Raw genomic sequence first — 22,739 nt, 5'->3', positions numbered from 1 at the left:
GACCTAAGTGTGTTGACTCGTGTGTGTGTGTCTGTCGTGTGTGTGTGTGTGTCGTGTGTGTGTGTGTGTGTGTGTGTCATTCCAGTGTGCCTCCAACTTGCAGGGGGGGGGCTGTCCATAGTGGTCTTGTGCATTTGAGTACCTTGGATTTCTGTTGCTGCCGCAAGGTGTCGAAAGATGTAGGTAGTTGAATGCTTCAACAGGCTTCCGACATCACTGGCTTTTGTCCTTGCTGTCCAGTCAACACTTGCAGAGTGCTAGATAATCTGTCCGTTCCTTCACTTGCCTATAAGTTGGCGGAGCCCCTTCAGCTTCTGTTCCTCTTCCCTGAGTGCCGCCCACCACAATGTATCTTTTCGTAGCAAAGATGTTCCACATTTGTCCTCCTTTCTCTCTAGATTAATCTCACCCGCTGTATCCTGCGCCCTTTGCTTCAGGGTCCTGTCTGATCTTAATTATGATAAGAGCCATATTGACAATTAAGAGACAATAATAACTTAAAGGCAATAAATTACCAAGACAGACGGCAGGATAGCGGGGGGGAACGGGGGCAAAAGTGACTTGACCAAGGTCACACAGTATGCCACTAGCAAAGCATGGTCTAGAACACATAATCAAGTTGGCGCTGTCCAGTTCTTAAATCTGTATGCAGCCAAGAAAAAGGAGAGTGATTTTTCAAATTCTAATACATAAGGAAGGCCCAATAGTGTGTGACCTTGAGCAAAACAAGAGAGGTACACTGAGGTACACGCTAATGCCTGCCTGAGAAATCACTTTTTTATTAATATGCATGCTTCTGTATGTAGATATACATTGCAAAATGCGGCTACCAACATACTGAATATAATCAATGCTCAATTTCGGCATAACCCACTATATTACAATGGTGGAATTAATTCCAGTCCAGCAGGAAAATGGTAGAATCAGCACAATTAGCTTATAACTGCTTCAGCACTAGCATCATCAGCATGAAACTATCCTTTTAAGAAAAGGTGGCTTGAAATGTGTGAGTCTTTAAAGCCTCCTTTAATAGGGAAAAATTACAGTGGTACCTCGGGTTACATACGCTTCAGGTTGCATATGCTTCAGGTTACAGACTCCGCTAACCCAGAAATAGTACCTCAGGTTAAGAAGTTTGCTTCAGGATGAGAACAGAAATCGTGCTCCGGTGGTGCGGTGACAGCAGGAGGCCCCATTAGCTAAAGTGGTGCTTCAATGTTAAGAACAGTTTCAGGTTAAGAACGGACCTCCGGAACGAATTAAGTACTTAACCCGAGGTACCACTGTATATGAATAGCTGGAAGTGTCCTTATGACAAATATTGAGATCCAAATATATTTGAGGCACACATCTGGATTCTGATTAACTGACAAGTGCAAACCAAGGTTTGCTGATTTGGAAGTAACAGCAAACTGTGGTTTGCATGAACCAGGAAGCCAGGGAAGGAATCATAGCACAGAAGTGGAAGGAGGAAATTGGGGGCTCATTTTTGAAGCTCCAAACCATAGTTTCGTGTTTCTCATTCCCAAGGCAGCATGAAGCTACAAAACAACTGTACAGTGTCATTTTTCAAGTGTATAGGGAATACTGGGTCTTGAAGCTCTTCAGTAATATCTGAGTATTTACCAATATACAGGAAGAACAGGCAGCAGCAATTTGATCTTCACCTTGAAGCAGCCAGAGGCAGCCCCAGCATTAGACAGAATCAAGCAGCCTGCCTCAGGCAGTATCTTTTGGAGCTTTGTTTAAATGAAGCCAATTGTCATCTGTTCATTTCAGGAATGGGCAACCTCTGGCAATCCGCCTAATTGTAAGTTGCCCTCACCCTAATTTTAAAAGCCTTCTGCAATCAATCAGCTCACAAGAGTGATCTCTTTCTCCTCAGGCAACCTAATGGGCGCAGAAGAAGAAAGAGAGAAAGGGGTGGGAGAGAGAGAGGGAGAGAGGGAGAGGGAGAGAGGGAGAGGGAGGGATGGAGGGAGAATGGTGGCCCTGATTGCTTTGGGCATTGGTCTTGCCCATCACTGTGCTTGGTGCTGCCCATATAGGCATCATGCAGCCCTTGACAGATTACTCTGAGGGATTGCTACCCTCAACAGGAAAATGGTTGCCCATCCCCGATTTAGTTTATTATTATATAGTTGTGCTCTCCACTCTAGGAATTGCTGGTAATCACAAGTACGGAGAGTTTGTGTTGCACTCAGGTCCTGTTTATGGGGCTTCCCACGGACATCTGGTTGGCCACTGTGAGAACAAAATGTTGGATTTGATGGACATTCAGCCTGTTCAAGACTCTTCTGTTCTCTTCCCAACTCCCAAGCAGGCATGGTCAATGGTCAATGGTGGTTGTAGTCCAACAATATATGGGTAGCCATAGGCTTCCTAGAGCAAATTTTTTTCACCTCCCTATTCACAAAACTCCCTAGTTAGGGTCGTCATGTTCTGTATTTACTGTATTTCCCTATGGATTAATAATAATAATATAATAATAATTCATGATTTATACCCCACCTATCTGGCTGGGTTTTCCCAGCCACTCCAACAAAACACTAAAATACAATAACCTATTAAACATTAAAAGCTTCCCTAAACAGGGCTGCCTTCAGATGTCTTCTAAAAGTTTGGTAGTTGTTTTTCTCTTTGACATCTGGTGGGAGGGTGTTCCACAGGGCAGGTGCCACTACCGAGAAGGCCCTCTGCCTGGTTCCCTGTAACTTGGCTTCTCACAGTGAGGGAACAGCCAGAAGGCCCTCGGCGCTGGACCTCAGTGTCCGGGCAGAACGATGGAGGTGGAGGTGCTCCTTCAGGTATACAGGACCGAGGCCGTTTAGGGCTTTAAAGGGCAGTGGCAACACTTTGAATTGTGCTCAGAAACGTACTGGGAGCCAGTGTAGGTCTTTCAAGACTGGTGTTATAGGGTCTCAGCGGCCACCCCCAGTCACCAGTCTAGCTGCCGCATTCTGGATTAGTTGTAGTTTCCCAGTCACCTTCAAAGGTAGCCCCACATAGAGCGCATAATAAACACACAAAGATGAGTATTTAGGTTAATGGGCTAAAACAGGCCACAACTTTATTGGTTACAGATGCAAGCGGTTTGGCTTAGGCATTGGGTGAAGCCCAAGTATATTTTGACTCATGACTGTCTACAGGCAGTCCAACTAAGGGTAAACTACCAGAAGGAGGAGCCCTATGACTTACGTGAAATAGGGGCACCCCAAGGGGTCCGCGTTGGGGTCATGGCATGGCCCTAGCCCACACCTGGACTTTGGAGAGGATCCACACAAACCCAGATCCCTTTAACAGGATGCCCTTATCAAGGGCAGCAGGCAGAGGCTACAACCTCCCCTCCAATAAACAGAGGCTTACCCACTGCCTCAATCAAACCCAAACTAACCAGTATGTGTATTGCTGTTGATAATTAATATCTTGATTAGGAACTAGGTACTGATTGTGTGGCAATAAACATAGCTTATGGGCAAATACTTCTTGGTAGAAAAACGTATTCCATAATATTAAGTGAATTTCCAGAGGAAACTGCCCATAAACAACCCCAGTTCTAGTGACAAGCAGGGGGAAATGGCTCATTTTAATAGTTTTCTTCACTGAACATTTATTCATTTAAGAGTATTCATTCTCTGACTGCAAGTTGTTGTTTTTTTTGCTTTTTTGCTTTGGTGCAATGAGGGGGAGGATATTGCTTTGACATATTTATTTTTAAAATGCTTATTCATTTCAGAGTTTCCCTGTACGTCTCTGTATTTTACAGTTCAGGGCAGACAGAGATTCATTCTTTGGACAGGTTTATTCTTTTAACATTTACTCATTTAAGGAGGGCTTCAGCCTACCAGGCTATTACCAACGATCCTCTGGAAAGGTGCTCATCTCCGGCCGAGTAACAAACAAGGCCATCAGCTCAGATGCTTCAAAGGGCGTCGGTGCTCTAAATCAGCCCAATGACAGATGAATAAATAAAGCACAAGCCTTGCAGGCATTGAGGAGAGAGGCTATTCTTTCGAGAACTGATTTAATAGATTGCGTTACCGCAGCTCCATTATCTACCAAAGGACTAGTAAAGGAATGGCATGATAATGACAACAGCAAAAGACAGACTATGGCACAGCTATGCCTTCGGATGCCATCGCTTTGTGCCATTATATAAATTAGGGGTGGGCAACTGATGTCCCTGAAGCTGACCCCAACAAGCCTATAACGTTTTGTTCATTTACTTTAAAAAAGAAGGAGATATGAACTCTGACCCACAATTGCTTGGGTTCTCAAGTTGTCTAAGAATAACAATGAAAGCACTGCTATAAGAATAACAATGAAAGCCTCTCCTGGTATGCCCCACAGAGGACCTTAAGGTCCATGAATAATCATAGTTTAGAGGTCCCGGGCCCTAAGGAAGTCAGATTATCCTCCACCAGGGCCAGGGCCTTTTCAGTGATGGCTCTGACCTGGTGGAATGCTCTGTCCCATGAGACCAGAGCCCTGCAGGATTTAACTTCCTTCCGCAGGGCCTGTAAGACAGATCTATTCCACCTGGCTTTCAACTTGAACTTGTTGTTTGTTGTTTAGTCGTTTAGTCGTGTCCGACTCCTCATGACCCCATGGACCAGAGCACACCAGGCACTCCTGTCTTCCACTGCCTCCCACAGTTTGGTCAGACTCATGTTGGTAGCTTCGAGAACACTCCCCAACCATCTCATCCTCTGTCGTCCCCTTCTCCTTGTGCCCTCAATCTTTCCCAACATCAGGGTCTTTTCCAGGGAGTCTTCTCTTCTCATGAGGTGGCCAAGTATTGGAGCCTCAGCTTCACAATCTGTCCTTCTAGTGAGCACTCAGGACTGATTTCCTTAAGAATGGATAGGTTTGATCTTTTTGCAGTCCATGGGACTCTCAAGAAAACTTGAACTTAGCCTGATCTTTTATTCCTCTTTCTTCCCTTCCCTTTCCCTTTTTATGAAGATTACCCGCTCTGGGATCCCACAGCTAATTCTCCCCTGGTCTCCTCACTGGCCCAAATAGGACTAATTTAGCCAGCTAGCCCTGGTGATCATCTAATGTTTATTGGATGGTTTTTCCCCCTAAATTGATTTTTGAATTCTGAATTTATTGTTATTCACGTTTTATACTGTATTTTATGCTGTTGTTTTTTTTGTTGCATCAATTAAGTGTTTTAAATTTGTTGCTAGCTGCCCCGAGCCCGGTTTTCTGAACCAGGAAGGGTGGGGTATAAATAAAAAAATATTTATTTTTATTATTACAAAACTAGCAAATAAAATAAATCAGTACTGTAAGTTAAAACAGGACAGAACCAGCAAATTCAGAGCAGGCTGCAATAGCAAACTTCATTCAAAGTTGGGGGGAGTGGTATTTTCAGCTCTTTTCTAAAGGACATTGAAAGTAGAAGCTGGTTGTGAATGGGAAGAGGATGGACACTCCAGAGGGAAGGTGCCTTCACTGAGAAGGTCCCTCAACTCAGAAGATAGGGTCTTTCTGAGTGAGGTCTCTGAAGATTGTTGTAATTGTTGGATCGGTTCATGCAGGAGGAGATAGCTTATAATTGAACCAAGACTTGGTTCATTCGTGTTATAAACCAGGGATGAGGAACCTATGGCCCTCCACGTATTACTGGACTATCACCATGTACTACCTAAGCTGTCAGAGGCAGTCTGCCCCTGAATGTCAATTGCTGGGCATCAAAAACCAGATGTCTGTAGGGCTTCCCACAGACATCTGGTTGGCCACTGTAGGGCTACAATGCTGAACTACATGGTCCATTGGCCTGATCTATAAGGCTCTTCTTATGTTCTTATCAGCTTTAGCTGGTACTGCCAGAACTGAGGGATGATGGGAGTTGTACTCAATGAATAACTCTTATGTTGTCCAAACGGCAACGACAAAGATCAGCAGGCTAGAGAGGAAATTTGGGGTGGGAAGCGGAGACTTAAAGGAAAAAATTCACATAGGTATTATTGAATCGTATTTTTATTCTTCTATGCGTTTTTTCTGCTTAATTGTTCATTGGTTTTGCACTACTAGTATTATTTTAGGAAGGGGGGGTTGGTTTCAATGATATTTTGAGGTCTCCTCCAAGCCTATAGTCTGTAGTAGAAGGAACTGCTGAAGTGGCCAAACCCTTTGTTAAATTAAAAGTCAGTTGAGCATCCCTTTCACATAGCTAAAGTGTTGGCCAACTACAGATGTGTTGCCACAGAAACAACTAGCTAGTGATGCCTCTAGAACACGCATAGGCAAACTCGGCCCTCCAGATGTTTTGGGACTACAACTCCCAACATCCCTAGCTAACAGGAACAGTGGTCAGGGATGATGGGAATTGTAGTCTCATAACATCTGGAGGGCCGTGTTTGCCTATGCCTGCTCTAGAAGGAGGAGCTGTGTGCATGTGTCAAGTTATGTATATGTGTGTATATATCAAAAGGACACTGCAATCTCCAGTGACCTGTATTCCAAGGGAACTGAAACCAAGGTAAGAGCTTGCACCCTTGAAGCTTCTCACTGCTTGGGAACTGGTGTTGGTTTTTTGGTTTTTTGGGCATCCCATCAGTCTCAGGAGACAATGGAGGAGTGCGCCTTTGGGAATGAGGTCAGGCTGCCGCAGAGACTGTAGAGACTGATAGGGGAGAGACATGTTTTGTTGCAGCTGGGGAAGATGAAGGTGTCCGGTTGTGCTGCTACAGGTGCACCATGGCGTTTCTCCTCTTTGCATTCCTCCGAACAGTCATTCCTCCTCTGGTCGTTGCTGCACATACACAGCCTGACTCATTGTCTCCAAGCACCACGGTCGTCTACAAGGGGTTCCCACATGGCGGGATTGGTGTTGGCAGCCTTTATGCCATGTCTGCAGACATCTTTGTAACACAGAGTTGGTCAGTCAACCCACCTGGTGCTTGAAGCCAGTTCCCCATAGAACACCTCCTTGGGGATCCTGCCATTTCCCATTCCCATTCTGGCTTAGTAAATGAATAAATGCTTAAGTCAAGAAAGAAGTTGAATGTATGTAAATACACCAAAATCTTGAGGGAGAATTTCCTGAAAAAAGAAATTAAATATTGTAGCTTAATCTAAGAAGAAATGTAGCATATGGACTTGAATGTTTATAAATATATCAAAACCGTGAGAGAGAATTTACTGAAGAAGCCCGAGACTCTTCATGAGCGAAACAGGTGACAAACGCCAGAACCCTGTCTAACACTTCTGCGTAACATCACCGACACCTCGTTTGATCAAGCTTATCCTTGTTGATCTTTAACCCTTGCGTGTAACATCACTGACACTCCATTTGATCCAACTTACCTTTGTTTATTTGTGACACGGGTGGCACTGTGGGTTAAACCACAGAGCCTAGGACTTGCCGATCAGAAGGTCAGCGGTTCGAATCCCGCGACGGGGTGAGCTCCTGTTGCTCAGTCCCAGCTCCTGCCAACCTAGCAGTTCGAAAGCATGTCAAAGTGCAATTAGATAAATAGGTACCGCTCCGGCGGGAAGGTAAACGGCTTTTCCGTGCGCTGCTCTGGTTCGCCAGAAGCGGCTTAGTCATGCTGGCCACATGACCCGGAAGCTGTACGCTGGCTCCCTCAGCCAATAAAGCGAGATGAGTGCCACAACCCCAGAGTCGGTCACGACTGGACCTAATGGTCAGGGGTCCCTTTACCTTTACCTTTACCTTTGTTGATATCTACAGGAGGCTAGCTAAAGGAACATTTAAAGACTGTATCTTCCTTTTGGACACAATTTAAATGAGTTTTCTGTTTGTGGCTTCTGTAGTAAATCTTGTACATAGCTCTCTCAATTTTTGGATTATTAGTATAAGATTTAGAATGTAGAATGGTTTTTTAGTGTTTTGTGTGCCGCTTATGTGCGGCTTACTTTATACTGATTTCCCATTCTGTGGGCATGGCCAAGCCAGCATAGACGTCGCTGAGAAAGGCATGCAACCATGCTGGGAATGTAGGCTTGAGACTCTGTCCTTCCAGGTGATGCCCAAAATCTTCCTGGCACAGTGCATCAGGATAATTGGGTTTCTACTGGAAATAGAATCCAACCACAGATAGCAGCATTTTCCTTTATTTGATTTTTTTCCCTTTACCTGATTTGCCCAGGATGCATCATCTTCTTGACAAGGGGGGTGACTTCACAAACTAGCTTGTTCTCAATTTTCCCCCTTCTCCCCCCCCTCTCTCTTTTGTTCACAGTTCCAAAGACAGCTCCTGCTAATGTAAGTGGCAGAAGTGGAAGAAGGCATGAATTAGTAATAGCATGGGAGGTAAGGAGTTCTTTTGATTAAAGGCCTCATTTCATGTTGACTTCTTTGAGAGCAGGGTACAGAGATCTGCACAGAGGTTTCCACACAGCAAAGCCTGTCAAGAGAGGCGCTCGGAAGATCAGGTCTTAAATGTCGGTTAAAATCTCCCCGCGGCGCCCAATTTAACATGAAGAGGAAGTGGAGATCCTGTGGAGAGTCCAGCAGAACCCCCCAAATTAATTCTGGTTTATTATTCGAGACTTAAGCCACAACCTGGGATAACCAAGGAGCAAAATCAGCATCCATATCTGATATTAAGCAACAAGTTAACACCACCAAGTTTCCCTCACCCCACTGCTGCAATTGCTTCTGCAGTGTCTGTCATCACAGAGCTGGGAGGGACCCCCTAGATCAGCCTTTCTCAACTTGTGGATCCCCAGATGTTGTTGAACTACAACTCCCATCACCCCTAGCTAGCAAGGCCAGAGCTCAGGGATGATGGGAGTTGTAGTCCAACAACATCTGTGGACCCAGAGGTTGAGACCCACTGCCCTAGGGCCATCTAGTCCAACCCCCTGCAATGCAGGAATCTCAGCTAAAGCATCCAGGACAGATGACCATCCGACCTCTGCTTAAAAACCTCCAAGGAGGTTCTACAAAAGTAGAACTGGATGAGGAAGAAATCTGGTTCAGTTTGCATTGCATTGAAAGTTGAATGGATCAAATTCGTGACTTTCTGAAACAACGAGTGAACCCGAACACAGCTGTCCTTCAGAATTCGCCTTTATCTGAACATTGCAATGCAACTCGCCAACCAGTTTTGGGAAAAATGCATGTATTCGGAGAAGTACAAAAAAACAACAACTCCAAGGTGAAGGTATTAGTTAAAATAAAATGGAAAAAGTACATTCTATGGGGGTGGGGAATGCTTGCAAAAAATGTATGAATTCGTCAAAACTGCATGCAAAAATGTGCTTTTTGGAAGAAATTCAGATGAAAATGCTGGTGAATTTTCATGAGGATCTTTAAAAATAAATAAATGCAAATTGCTCCAAAATGTGGAGAACTGAATTTAAGATTGGAAAAATGAGACCCGAAATTGACAGATTTGCCCATTCCTAGGCAGGAGTGTGGACCTAGCTCTCTTCACTAAACCATCCTGCTTCACTAAACATGCTGATTCTTTCTCCTCCCTCCCTGAGGTTTGGTTGGCCTTCACGAGGGACCGGGCCTTTAGTGTGGCAGACCCCATCCTGTGGAACTCCCTGCCACTAGAGGTTTGATGGAAACCATCCCTCCCTTCCTTCAAATGTCTTTTGAAAACTTTTTTCTTCGTTTGTTTATGCAGGCTTTTGCAACATGATTTATCTTTTAACCAGTCAGCATTTGTTGATATTTATTGAAGTATTGTGGATGTTTTTGTGTCTCTTTTCTCGATTCTATCCTTATATGTCATACTCAACCTTGCTATGTTTTTTGAAAGTACGGGTTATAGATTTGCAAAGAAAACTAATAAACCTCTGGAAAATCACCGCACTATAATCCTTAATCCGCTATAATCTGAAGATTTGCCTGTTTCAGGAGGCCTGTGTGTGATCTCTATTTCTTTTGCTATACTGCTCTATGAACTCAATGAATAGGGAAACTGGGTTTTATCTTTGCTGGGTGGGTATTTTATTATTGCTGGCTCATTTAACTTTTAGTGCATTTTGCATTTCTATTTTCTATTGCTTCTGTATTTTGGACATTCTTACCATGGAAGCCACCTTGGGGAGGTTTGCTTGGGAAAACGGCCTATAAATATTTTAAATAAGTAAATAAATACTGAAGAGATCGCAGCAAGTTGCCTTAAATTATAGTGCTATTTTTGCTGTTTAATCTTAAAAGTGTGCCTTTGGACTTTGCTGACCCCTGCGTTTCCAATTAAATCTCTTGCATTTCCTACAATCTTTAAGATGAACATAAAAATTAATAAAAAATAAGATGAGTTCCTCTGTATCAGATGGCACTCATGGAGGATAGACAGAATTGAAAAGACATGAAAGAGAGAAAGAGAGGGGGGGAAGGGAGGAGAGAACAAAGAGATAAGAAAGACATAAAGAAGAAGAAACTTCTGATCAGAGCCATAGTTAGGGGGTGGTGAGGTGGGCCCCCGCCAGGGATGCAGACAAGGGCCCCCCCACAAAATCAGCCAAAAATATGTCCATAAACACACCTGTAATCAAAATATTGAGTATTGCCTCATAAGAAAAGGTTTAAATAGAGGTTGAATTGAATGGGTGGAGGGTTGGAGGAGCGGCAGAAAGAAGAGCTAATTTGTCCATGGCTAGGAGGCGCAATCTGGACGGTTCTGCCAGGGGCGCAAGATCACCTAGCTACAGCTATGGTTCTGATTCTGCATCTGCCGGGTACATTATAAAACGGACTATTTAGAGCTTTAAATACTAGCACGAGCGCCTTAAATTTCACCTGGAAATGAACTGTCAACCCGGAACTGTTCAACCCAGAAATGAACTGTTATATGGAACCCCAGCCCAGGCATAGGCAAACTTGGCCCTCCAGATGTTTTGGGACTACAACTCCCATCATCCCTGAGCACTGGTCCTGTTCTCTAGGGATGATGGGAGTTGTAGTCCCAAAACATCTGGAGGGCCGAGTTTGCCTGTGCCTGCCCCAGCCAGTAATCTGTCTGCTGCATTTTGGACCAACTTGAGTCACCTTCAAGGACAGCCCTACATAGAGCGCATTGCAATAATCCAGTCTGGAAGTTACCAGAGCATGGCGTATAGATTGGAAATGGATCTCTCCACATACCCACACCCAAATGCCTACTATTTACAATGGGAAGAAGGCTCCCGTTGGTGCCAATTAAAAACACCATGTTTCATTTGGTTGGGAGCCTTGCAATTCATGCCAGCAGCACTGAACTCTGCAATGCAGCAGCAAACTTTGAGGATTTCCTTGAAGTGAGATGCTGCCTGCTAGCAGTAGCTCTCCTAACCGGAGTGATATTCAGGCATCTCATTTTCAAAATGTCAGGAAATAATGCCAGGAATTATGAAAATCAGTGGTCTTTCCAAGAATTCTCACTGCGTTATATTTAAAAGAAAAATGCCAGAACGCCATTTAACCGGCGGACAACGATAACTGGAAGTTTTCTCGCCCGCAGACAGCATAATTTGAGGCCTAAGTTTCAAATTATATCGAAAGTTTGGCTTGGGTATTCTGTTCATTTGTTTATTTATGAATATGGTGATTTAAATGTTTGTTGCTGGGTTAGATCCAGACTTAGGGGGCAATCCTATGGCAAGATCCACCAGGATGAGCAGCTATGGGTGCAGCTAGACCAAGACCAGCGAGGGGAAACTTAGGCTGGTTCCTAAATCTGTTCAGCTTGGTCATGTGACCTGGGGACCTAGCATAGAACACAGTTTTAGAGTCACGTTTTCCCTCTGCCAGGCTTAGGCAGAGCAGCAGCCTTGTTTCTTGACAGGCTTTGGATCTCATGTAACTTGACCCAGATGTAACTTACACCAGTGTGTCTTACGCCAGCTTTTTGTGCATAGGGATTGTTCCCTTCATCACGCTTTGAATAGTTCCATTGAACACAATGGAAAGTCATTGCCAACTTAAATGCCATTCAGTTCAATGGCTGTACTTAGCAGCAAACCTAACCCCTCTTAGCTGGGAGTAAGCACCATTGAATTCATTTGGACTTACCTATGGGTAAACCTAGCAGGACTACAACCAAAAGGGGGCCAGCTCTGTGGAGGGGGACTTTGCTCAATCCCAATCCTGCATAGCCCAGTGCAACTTTTCGACTGCTCTAAAAGTCCAGATCCAACCCTTTGTTGTTGTTGTTGTTGTTTTACATGAAGCTAACATTATGAAGGAGAAAGTATCTTCCAACAATTAAAGTATATTATACAGGTGTACATTGCCTGAAAATTTGGCATCCTAGTGCATTATAAAGTTCCATCTTTTCCTGTTCCTTCTCAAAAGCTTGCCATCTTATTCACCCTTATGAATAAGTCCTGCTGAACTCAGTAGGACTTTCTGAGTACTGGGCTGCTTGTCTCAACTAGCTGAGTGAACTTCATCATGCTAGCAGTGTCCCAAATGCCATCCCTTAACCTTTCCCTTCCAATATTGTGTCGCTTTGAAGGTTGCAGACACCCCTCTTTGCTCGAGATGCATATTTTTAGGATCCGCCTTATTTATACAGGTGGAGCTGTGGTCTAAACCACTGAGCCTCTTGGGCTTGCCGATCAGAAGGTTGGCAGTTCAAATCCCCATGACGGGGTGAGCTCCTGTTGCTCGGTCCCAGCTCCTGCCAACCAAGCAGTCTGAAAGCATGCCAGTGCAAGTAGATAAATAGGTACCACTCTGGCAGGAAGGTAAACAGCATTTCTGTGCGCTGCTCTGGTTTTGCTAGAAGTGGATTAGTCATGCTAAAACTGTGTGTGGACAAATGCCCTCGGCCCGTAAAGCGAGATGAACACCACAACCCCAGAGTTGTCTGGACTTATCAGGGGTCCTTTACCTTTACCTTTTTAAGTTGTCCTAATCTGTTTTTAACATTGTGTTTAAATTGTGATAGCCTGCCCTGGGATCTCAGAGTGAAGGGCAGGTAAAAATTAATCACGGTAGTAGTCATGGTAGCAATCTTATCCAAGAAATAGCTTTGGGCAGATTATCTTCCACTTCAAACCAGAGGAATAACCAAACTCATCTTTCTTTAGCCAGTTTCTGAAGAGTTCCAGAATGGAGAAAGCTTTGGGTACATAGTAGCCTTCCGGCCCAACGGGACAAGAGGCTGGAAGGAAAAAATGGTAACCTCTTCCGATGCGTCCAAGTTCATCTACAGAGACGAGAGTGTGCCTCCACTGACTCCATTCGAAGTGAAAGTTGGCGCTTACAACAACAAAGGAGATGGGCCATTCAGTCCTATCGTAGTCATTTGCTCTGCAGAGGGAGGTGAGTTGGTGAACCCAATCTTCCACTCCCATTTTTTAAAAATCAGATGTCTGTAATTAATTAATACGCTGCTGAATGCCCAAATAGGCTTCTAAGCAGTTTACAAGTATAAAAACAGATCACAAACGGATTATAAGTGTCCGTAATTAAAATACACAATTTAAAAAAATCCCATTTAAAGATTAAAATATGTAATAAAACAATCTCATTAGAACAGAACAGTAATTAAACAGAAGACTCCACTCAAGAGATCAAGAGAAAGTCTGTGTAAACAGGCGTCTCTTCAAAAGCCAGCGGAATGCCAATGCAGATGGATCCTCTCATATTTCAGCAGGAAGTGACTTCTATAACGTCAGAGGTACCAGTGGCAAAGCCTCCCTCCTTATCACTGCAAGCTGATAATAATTAGGCTATGGCAGGAGTAACCAGCTGCCATTTGCTTGTTCCAGCAGGCTTGTTTTATGTTCCTGTGGATACTTAGGAGTATTCACAACATGGGCTTCCCATGGCAAACTAGTATAAAACAGACACAATTTTTTAAGTAAAGAGATGCCCACTGATTACCTTTCCAAGGCTCATTTTCACTTAATGAATGAAGCTCTCCCATTAGTTTTAGATACAACGGCTATCTATGGTAAACTAAACATGGAAGTCCAGATGATGGCCTTTGCAAATGAGAAAACAGTGTAGCTGAGACCCTGCGCATAATATCTTAAATATTATGAAAATAACTTTTATAGATATTGGACCTTTCATCTGCACAGTTCTACAAATGCATTTATAGTTGGAAGTTGATGCTGGAATATTAATAAAAGGTTATGATCATAACACTGGCAACAATTATAGGCAAACCTAATGGACCTATCAATCTTATTCTTAGTGTTAGTCAAACAACATTCAGCAATGTACTGAGTTGTGGGCTATTTCATCTCACAGCAGATTTGATGGTCTCTTTTTCCAGTCCAAATCAATAAAAGCTACCATTCCATCTCCATAAACTTTCAGAAAATTATACCAGAGCTTATTCATAGATTGTGCATTCCCAACCTTTTCCTGCCAATTTGCATTTTAGTGTCTAGCGTTGGTGAAAGCCCAGTGAATAACGGCGTGCAATGCAACAAAAAAGCAAGCATTTGTTTCTTGTATTAAGCAAAAATACTTGATTTCTGTTCCCATATGGGGAAAAGCTATTTATATTTTGGTCTCCTCACTTTCCATTTGGAGCAACACAGTTCTGTGAAAGGGAAATAATTTCCACATTTATAGAAAACTGCCACCCACCATTTTGGGGAGCTTGCAAATTATTTGTCCTGCCGCAATCTTCCCTGACAACAAGGTAATTGCTTCAATGATATAAAATCCAGGAAATGGCTTTCAATGCACAAATCTTTGAATTGCATAAAACAGAAAACAAGGCACACTTACTTCACAGACCATCATATTGGGTGGAAAACATCGAAGCATAATATTTCTCTGACTCCATAACATTTCTTGTTTCATGCTATGAAAACATAGGAACTTTGGTTTGATGTGTTAGCCAGGTGTCATATTGTGACTGCATCATGACTATTTTACTGTAGGCCTCCTTCAGTGCATGTTTTGAAAAGTTGGCTATAAATGCTTTAATAATAAAAGCAACCACAGTAATAATCAACCCTCTCTTCCCACGCACCACGTCGATCATAAACGCTTAGGATTGTGCTAGTTTGTCACAAAACATTCAGTGGGCTGTGGCGTAGGCATCGGAGTTCTCAATAGCCCATCTCTCTGGGCCTGTCGGAAATAGGGATACGAACGGATGTGACATAAAGGAAAGCAATAGAAATAACAGTTTTCATTGTACCTCTTTTGCTGATGCTCAGAAAACTGTGAAGTTTTATCCCCAGCAATAAGAGAGGCTAAAGGGAAAGTATATGACAAATTTGGCTCTGCTATTTTGTTCCAGCTGAAGTTCACTATTTCATTTCCCCCCCCCCCTTACCTACAGAACCCAGCGCTGCTCCAACTGATGTCCAGGCTACAGGATTGTCTGTTTCAGAGATTCTCGTTGCGTGGAGACATAGCAAAGAAAGCCTGGGAAGACCTCAGGGATTTGAGGTATTAATATAAAATACAAACTGTGATGGGTTTTGCTTTTGCTTCCCTAACCCTGTGGCCGGCTAAAAGGATGATGCGGTGAAAGCTCTGTCCATTTTTTAATAGTTATCATACAGCAGTAACAAAAGGAGAGGAAGTTATTCAGACAGGGCTGGATTACCCATTATGCTAAGTAAAGTATAGAATCCACAGAGCAGGTTTTTGAGACTTCAGAAGCTTTTCTGATCAGCGGCATTTTTATTTTATTTTTGCAATATATAATTTTTTTTCCGGGGCGGTTGGCTGCCCTGTTTCTTTTGCAATTGTTTGCTGCCATGTTTTGTTAACAAAAGTGACAGGAGACATAAGTCCCCTGTGACCTACTTGGAACAACCGCAGGTCTGCTGTGTTTTGTACTGAGGGGTATATTGCTAGCAATTGTCCGCTTTCAAAGGCATCCTTGAATGGCAGTCAGAGCTATCGGTGATGTGGCCCTGGGTTTTCAGCAAAGAACCGCCAGCATTGCTTCTGAGGCTAATGCAGGCTGGTCATTTAGCATCCTCTAACTTTGTACTTTTCCCCATTGAGAAATGCAGCTGGGTGGAGATTTGTTTGGGTTTTGTTGGGTTTTTTTTAGTGGATTTTGCGTCTTTATTTTATATTTATTTATTTATTAGCAAATTTATAATCCGCACTTTTGTGAAGATATAGCAAGGCAGAGTACGAGGATATGAGGATAAAATTATGGTGGGAAATATAATGCCAAACTAGAATACCCTCCAACATTTCTCTGATAAAAATAGGGACATCCTATTTATTATTATTAGGGAGGCGGGTGGCGCTGTGGCCTAGGACTTGCCAATCAGAAGGTTGGCGGTTCGAATCCCCATGACGGGGTGAGCTCCCATTGCTCGGTCCCTGCTCCTGCCAACCTAGCAGTTCGAAAGCACATCAAAGTGCAAGTAGATAAATAGGTACCACTCCAGCGGCAAGGTAAACGGTGTTTCCATGCGCTGCTCTGGTTCGCCAGAAGTGGCTTAGTCATGCCGGCCACATGACCTGGAAGCTGTACGCCGGCTCCCTCGGCCAGTAAAGCGAGATGAGCGCCGCAACCTCAGAGTCGGCCACGACTGGACCTAATGGTCAGGTGTCACCTTTACCTATTTTTTATTTTTTTATTATTATTATTATTACTATTATTACTATTATTACTATTATTACTATTATTACTATTATTACTATTATTACTATTATTACTATTATTACTATTATTACTATTATTACTATTATTATATCTCACCCCTCTGACCGGGTTGTCCCAGCCACTCTAGATGGCTTCCATCATATATAAAAACATAATGAAACATTAAACATTAAAAAATTCCCCTATACAGTAGCACCTCAGCTTGCGTAACCCTCTGGTTACGTAAACTTCACGTTACGAAAGTGGCAAACTCAGAAGTATCGGACCGGGTTTCGCCACACACACATGCACAGAAGCAGTCTACCGCCACACGCATGCGCAGAACAGTGATCCTTGGGTTGCGGAAACCTCGGGATCCAGCCGGACCTCCAGAACGGATCCCATTCACAACTGGAGGTATCACTGTAAATGGCTGCATTCAGGTGTCTTCTAACAGTTGTATAGTTACTCATCTCCTTGGCTCGGGGGTGGAAAAAATCCGGTACTGTCCCTGGAAACTAGGGACACTCAGAGAGTCCATGCTAGATAGTCCTTTGCTCTGGACCAACAGAGGCCTGGTTACCAACAGAGACCAACCTTTTCTGGTTACTGTTTTCCATGGTTCAGTATTTAGGAGCTGCCACAGAGAAAACTGTCCCCATGGGCTGTCATTTTCCACTCTTCTGAAGATGGCAGAACTACAAAGAGCTGCCACCTCTTCAGGTCTAAACACCAGAGATGGTTGGTAATACAATAACTGGTTCTCTCAACTGGATGAGTGTGCTTTTTGGCATTAGTAAAGGTAAAGGGACCCCTGACTGTTAGGTCCAGTCATGGACGACTCTGGGGTTGCGGCACTCATCTCGCTTTACTGGCCGAGGGAGCGGCGTACAGCTGCCACTGGTCATGTGGCCAGTATGACTAAGCCACTTCTGGTGAACCAGAGCAGCGCACGGAAATGCCATTTACCTTCCCACCACAGCGGTACCTATTTATCTACTTTCACTTTGACGTGCTTTCGAACTGCTAGGTAGGCAGGAGCTGGGACCAAACAACGGGATCTCACTCCGTCACAGGGATTCGAACCATCAACCTTCTGATCGACAAGCCCTAGGTTCTGTGGTTTGGTATTACTGGTGCCTTCTTGATTCCCCTACCTGGAGATTGGCCATAGCTCAGTGGTAGAGAGCATGCTTTGCAGAGAAGATCAGTCCAGAGCATCTCTAGGTTGGACTGGGAAAGACTCCTGTCTGAAACCTTGGAGTGCCAGTCCCAGTCCGTGTTGACAGTACTGATGGACCCATGTTGCGATTGGTACAACACAGTTTTCTATGTACTCCCACAAAAAACATTGTAATCTATAGAAACATAAAGTGTCTTGCTGATCTGTCTAGTCCAGCATTCTTTAACCTGACAGTGGCCAGCCCTGGGTGATCATAAGAAAAAAATGTAGGAGATACAGCTCTCCCCCTTTTGCTTGTCTCCATCATGTGGCAGCTTGAGGAATGCTGTGTGGAGGCTCCCTTTAGCAATCACATTCCTACAATATAGGAATTGGCTCCCTGACCATGAATCTGTGTATTTTTCAAAAAGCTATTGAAGCTACCAGCTGCCACCGTCACGCTTTTCCACTGGAAACTTGCCAGACTCAAAGGATGTTTAAGTTGAACATCAATACTATTAAAATCCAGTTTTGAAAAGTGAATCGTGACTAAGGCAGCACTGAAAATTTCTTCAGCATTTTTTTTTTTTTTTACCATTTTCTCTCAGTTAATGAGAAAATAAACTGCTTCTGAGAGTTATCAAAGGGGAGAGAAAATTTAAAGCAACATTGTCATGGTAGGATGTGGGGGGGCTTTTGTTTTGCTTCCCTGACTATCAAGATGCCTGAGGGGCTTTGTGAGTATCTGTCCTTTCATTCTGCAAATAATCTCTCTCCAGTGCTCTGCAGCCTTCCTGGGTGCCCATACTTCCTGGAAAGCTCATGCTATTTCCAAGTGGGCTTCCTTGTAAGCACAGAAAGGCAAGGATGGTGCCTCTCACCTGTTTGTTGTTATTTCTTAAAGCAGAGTCTTATTACTGTTATAGAAATAAATGTGGGAGGGGAATGTAAGGTAAAAGGAAGAACTTACCTTAAAAAAATGAAGTAAGTCAGTGCATTGGTCTCGGGTGCTCAGTCGCCAGCCTTCCCAGCTACCCTCACTTTAAAGCTGAGGGTAAGACACTGTGAGGTAACTTCTCATAGGGGGCCTTTGTCATACCAGGAAGGTTGCAAGAGTGCTGGAGAAATGTTGAGTGCAGGGGAAATCATAAGATCAGCTCAACCCTTTAGCCACCGAATTATAAAGAAATTCTAAAGTGCCGTGGGAATGAGACTGAAAACTGGGGAAGAAAATATTCACAAAACAGCAGGGCAGGTTTCAGCACTTCATTCGGCATGACAAAGCCATGTCCGATTGGTGTCAGTGGGACCCGAGGTAGCAATCCTATGCCTAAGAAACTTGTGTATATCAATCTGGTTAAGTTGGGCCAGCGTAATGCTACACCAGATCCAAACCCTATTCAGTAGCAATAGCGGCTGCATGTTCCATTTTGCCACTTGAGGCAAAACGGGAAGAAGAAGAAGAAGAAGAAGAAGAAGAAGAAGAAGAAGAAGAAGAAGAAGAAGAGAGTTTGGATTTGATATCCTGCTTTATCACTACCCTAAGGAGTCTCAAAGCAGCTAACATTCTCCTTTCCCTTCCTCCTTCATAACAAACACTCTGTGAGGTGAGTGGGGCTGAGAGACTTCAGAGAAGTGTGACTGGCCCAAGGTCACCCAGCAGCTGCATGTGGAGGAGCGGAGACGGGAACCCGATTCACCAGATTACGAGACTACCGCTCTTAACCACTACACCACGCTGGAAGTGCTGCCTGAGGTGCCTGCCCCACAGAAGCGGTGCTAGCATTGGCAACCATTTTGGGTGAGATTGCACCAATTTCCAGCAAGATCCCACCCAAATTGCACGAGCTCTCATGTGCTCCACAAGATCTGGCACAGTTTCAGTGAGGTGTTGCTGGAAATTGGCACCGTCCAAGCTGAAATCAGCACCAATGCTTTCCAAACAATATCAGCACAGCAGGCATAACACTCAGGAGGCATTGCCTCAGGGTCTTCTGCTGCCTGAGAGGAGGCCTTATTGTGCCTCATTGGCGTGTTGGCTCTTAGTAGCAGGGCGGCGGCAGCTGGTTTGCCGAAACCTGGCAAGGCTACACAAGCTTTTAAAACAGTGCTCTACGCTGGGTTGCCAGGTCATGTGACTAAGCTGAATAGGCTGAGGAGCCAACCAGAGTCCTCCCTATCTGGTTCCACCCCCATCATGCCACATCTGAGGGACTTACACCACTCTCAGGTCAGCTGACTGAGCGCCAGCTGAACTGAGATGAGCAGCTTATACCAGCTGAGCCAAAAATCCAATGTATCCTAAGCTTTTCATCCCAGAAAGTCTTGCCACAGGAGTTCCCCTTAGTCTGGATCCAACCCTGTGTATTTCACAAAGCTCTACCTTTTCATAAGGCTGGCTTTCAACGGCTAGGGTTATAACGAGTGGCGTGGCAAGGGCGAATACATATATATCACATGCCGTGTTTTGTTTATCGTAGGCATTTTTATTATGTCGATTTGTCCCAAGTCCAGCACATTACCTGTGCTTCCAAGTCCTTTGGGACAGCTTTAGCTGCAGGGGGGGCATGCAGAGATTCACACCTTTGCTCTGTTCACCCTGAAAAATTGCTAGCAGCTGCAGATTGCCTCTATGCCCTGGCACTGGAAGCGACTGCTTGAATCTGCGAGCTGCTGCATAATTGGGCTGTAAGCCTCGTTCTCTGAGGAAATGTTGTCTAGATAATTATGAGTAGCTTCTTCAGAGCCAAATTGCCCTGTGGATGAAATTGGAATCAATGCACAGTCTTCTTACAGACCAGCATCATGAAAGGAAAAGGCTGATGGACTGGCGCTGTCATAAATACATCCATCTCCCCAAAAGTGGGACAAGTAGTGAGATACAACAATAATAAATAGGAATGTTTAAACAAAGAAACAAACAGGTACAATTCCCTTTAAACCTAATTCACAATACCAACTAATTACCCACAGCATACTTAAAGCACTGTGATGCCATGACTTCCCCCAAAGACTTCTGGGAACTGTAGTTTGTTAAGGGTGCAGAGAGATTGTTAGGAGACACACACACACTCCCAACAGAGCTGCAATTTCTAACGACCTTTAGCAAAGCACAGCTGTCAGGGTTCTTTAGCGAAAGCCATGACTGCTAAAGTGGTATAAGAATGCTTTAAATGTGTGGTGTGCTCCTAGCACCATGGACTCCCAAGGGAAAGATGTATCTTTCACTGGATTTCAGAAATTATTTGGTTGCATCACCATGCTTCAGTGTGATCCAGTTGAAAAGGTCCCTTGATCTTGATTTCCGCACTTAAAAATAAATGCTCAACTTTGGAGGTTAGGGAAGAATAAAGATATGATCCCTTTTAATCAATGGATTGATGAGATGACAATACTCGCAACATGTGAACGAACAACTTATAGACACAGGCTTTGTTTGGACAAATATATTGACATTTGGAACAAGTTTATACAGAATACAGTAGGTTATCAATAATCATATATGTATTAGGACAATAATACTATTTATATATCTATATAATAATTATATATAATTATATAATTTTTGTTATTGTATCTTTGCACTATCTTTCTCTTTTGTTTTTCATTCATTTATTTTCTGTAGCTGAAATTCTATTAATAAAACATTTTTTAAAAATAAAACTGTGGAGGTTAAGGGATAGTTACATGGGACGGGGCCTTTTCGGTCATTGCACCCAGGCTTTAGAACTGCTTCCCATGAGAGGCCCATTCCTAGTCTTTCAGGTGCCATGTAAAACACTGTAGGTTTAGTGGGCTTTTGGAAAAGAAGGTTAGCTTTTGTCTGCTGTATTTTCTAGTGCTGGTTATATTCTGTCTCCTTACTGGCGTGTGTCTGTTATGCATATGTGTTTGGGTGTGTAAGCCAATTTCCAATATTATATGTTCTTCAATATTTTGTGAGCTGCTTTGAATGTTCCTTTCCCTTTCCTTTCCATATTTTGTAAGCTACTGTCTCCTTTAATATGTGTACAGTGCCTAGAAACTTTTAGGCGCTTTGGAAATAAATCACCACCACCATCAACTTGGTAGATGTTTTGCTGAGCAAAAGTCAGTGGTGGGCAGGGGTTAACCTTGACATAAGCAATTTTGCTCGCTGCAAAGCCCGACGTCTTGCAAGAAGTTGGTGCCTACATTGAACGGATTACAAAGGAACTAGTTGGTATTCATGTGCTGCCAGCATAGCCCCCCAGAGAGTGGGGGGGGGGGACACAGCAAAGGCAAGCAGTGACTGCCACAGACTTGTAAACATCAAAAACGATTTGGGCTTCTGTGTGCAAAGGAAGGGAGGCGATCCACAGAGAGGGTTCTTCCTGAATTACATTTGACAGAAACGAGTTCCTATCTGAGTAACTCAAACCAAGCCCACAGCCCGCCTCTCTGTCCCCCAGCGATGCTGCTCCGGTATGATTAACCCACTACAAGGTTTCCTCAGGTGTTCTGTCATCTCCAATTCATTACCCAGGCTCAGAGCTTTCTCGCTGCGCCAAAGAAGGAAATATTGCTTGTGCCATTTCCTCACACGATTCAGTTCAAAGCTTGCCAGGTCTGAAGAGTAAATTTCTTGGAGAACCCACCAGAGATGGGCTGTCCTTGAATCCTCTGAAGTACTTTTGACTTCCTGTCAGCACTCATTCTTGCTCACTCAATCTAGCTCCTCAACACAACAACACCCTATGCTGTGGTGCACTGAATCTCAATGTTCTTATAAACAAATTCATGGAGGATAAAGCTACCCATGGCTATGTTCTACCTCTGCTGTTGGAGACAGTGATGCTTCTGAATGCAAGTTGCTGGAAACAGCAGGACAGAGAAGCGTTGCTTCACTCAGGTCCTGCTTTGGGGCTTACCGTAATCATCTGATTGGCTGATGTGAGAACAGGATGCTGGAGTAGTTGGTTCAGTGGCCTGATCCACCAAAGATGTCCTTAATGTGCTAACAGTGTAACACCCTGTGGCTGGGCCGCTGGGACGGGTATGTCCAATCCCGCTTGGAAGTGAGTTGTGGTTTTCCTTGAGACCTTTTCATTGTCAGG

The 22,739-nt window shown here is 43.9% G+C and overlaps 1 protein-coding gene across 3 annotated transcripts in view; it reads left to right on the top strand.

Annotated features, from left to right (window-relative positions):
• CNTN5 (contactin 5) overlaps positions 1 to 22,739 on the top strand; it is a 666,148-nt gene that overhangs the window by 635,558 nt on the left and 7,851 nt on the right. For all 3 annotated transcript variants that reach the window (XM_081197615.1, XM_081197616.1, XM_081197617.1), the window contains 3 exons: positions 8,217 to 8,287; positions 13,009 to 13,243; positions 15,231 to 15,340. In XM_081197615.1, coding sequence (XP_081053741.1) covers positions 8,217 to 8,287; positions 13,009 to 13,243; positions 15,231 to 15,340 — 416 coding nt within the window. The remainder of the gene's footprint in view (positions 1 to 8,216; positions 8,288 to 13,008; positions 13,244 to 15,230; positions 15,341 to 22,739) is intronic.

The sequence above is a fragment of the Podarcis bocagei genome, assembly GCF_964188305.1.
Source record: "Podarcis bocagei genome assembly, chromosome: 6".
In the NCBI taxonomy this organism is placed as follows: domain Eukaryota; kingdom Metazoa; phylum Chordata; class Lepidosauria; order Squamata; family Lacertidae; genus Podarcis; species Podarcis bocagei.
This window is presented reverse-complemented; position numbering and strand designations above follow the sequence as displayed.